Source organism: Oncorhynchus keta, unplaced genomic scaffold (genome assembly GCF_023373465.1).
Source record: "Oncorhynchus keta strain PuntledgeMale-10-30-2019 unplaced genomic scaffold, Oket_V2 Un_contig_17422_pilon_pilon, whole genome shotgun sequence".
Classification (NCBI taxonomy): domain Eukaryota; kingdom Metazoa; phylum Chordata; class Actinopteri; order Salmoniformes; family Salmonidae; genus Oncorhynchus; species Oncorhynchus keta.
In genome coordinates, this window is record NW_026280426.1 from 1 (window position 1) to 1,331 (window position 1,331).

Consider the following 1,331-nt stretch of genomic DNA (forward strand, 5'->3'; position numbering starts at 1 on the left):
TACAATTCTAAGGTTGTGAGCTAAATTCCCTGCTGAGTCGCATCATTCTGAATTCGCATTGGAGAAGCGCCAAGGTTCTTCCCCTCTGTTGCATTTTGAAAAGGAGGCAAGGAGAGGACGAAGGAGGAGGAGGAATCAAGAAAATACAATTGAGATTCACCCACAGACAGCAGGAGATAAGTTGTGAATGAGAACAATACTCACATCTTTCTTGGAGAGAGAACTGTCATCCTCTTCCGTCTCAGACAAGACGGGGGCGGAGGAGTTGTTCATCTCCATCTCCTGGCTCTCCTCCTCCTCTTCTTCTTCTGGAAAAGGATAGAAAACACAGAACATTCACTGACCAGTTCAAGCTCCGACAAGGCTCTGAACCCAGATAACAAGAACTAGGACTGCAGTACTTGGAATAAAAAGATACCATCAGGGTTAGAGGTTTGGTTGATGTTAACTTACTGAAAGAAACATTCAATAAATATATGTTATGAATAGAGTTAGCTTACTTTATTTGCTTAAGTCACGATTTTGTCATTTGTTAAGGATTTATGCATAATCCCACTCCAGTGTGTTCTGACCTGTGGGAGCGGTGCTTAGCTGCTCCTGTCTGATCTCCTTTAGTTGGAGAATCTTCTCCAGGGCCTGAGGGATCTTAGGGCCAATGCCCACCTCCTCTCCCTGCCACACCTGTTAAAACACACGCACACTAGATTTTCCTGATACTAAACATATCGCATATACATTTCTTCTAAATCTTACACCGAGCAGACTTCTATAGCAGCTGAATTCTTACCTGAGATAACTCACTAAATGAAAACAAGCGTCCAGTTCAATTGACATGGGTATTTGTCCCTTGTGTTTAAAAGCAAAGTAGACCACGGCAAACAATATTTACAAGGACAATGTCTATTAGCTCGACGTTGGGTCGTACCTCTCTGGCGTCCTCCCCTGGCGGTGGGGGAACTCTCTGTCTCTGGGTATGCATCATGGACATACCAGGAGGGGGTGGGTTCATTCCACCAGTGTTTATACCAGGAGGGGGTGGGTTCATACCTACAACACAACAAGACCCACATTTTGATTTACACCAACCATGTGGATGTACCGCCGCCGTGTTATGTAAGCAAGAAACAGACGAAAATGGACAGAAACAGGGAGGGACTATCTGGAAATGTCCAATAAGAAACGCTCGTTGTCGTTTTCTGTGGAGAACGACCGATACGGGTTTTGAAGGGCCGATATGGAGAAAAATTGAAAAATGGCCAATAGTTTATGGCGATAATACCTTGAAAATGTGAACATTTTAATCATTTGAACATTTCAATAATTCAATAATA

The 1,331-nt window shown here is 43.4% G+C and overlaps 1 protein-coding gene across 1 annotated transcript; it reads right to left on the reverse strand.

The window, feature by feature from the left end:
* Positions 1-204: 204 nt before the first annotated feature.
* On the reverse strand, positions 205-1,245 carry LOC127919714 (splicing factor 3B subunit 2-like; the record flags this gene model as incomplete). Its single annotated transcript, XM_052503511.1, has 3 exons — positions 926-1,245; positions 573-681; positions 205-308 (listed from the first exon to the last, which is right to left on the reverse strand). Coding segments are annotated over exons 1-3 (333 nt in total), but the record flags the coding sequence as incomplete, so codon positions are not given.
* Between the last annotated feature and the right edge of the window lie 86 nt (positions 1,246-1,331).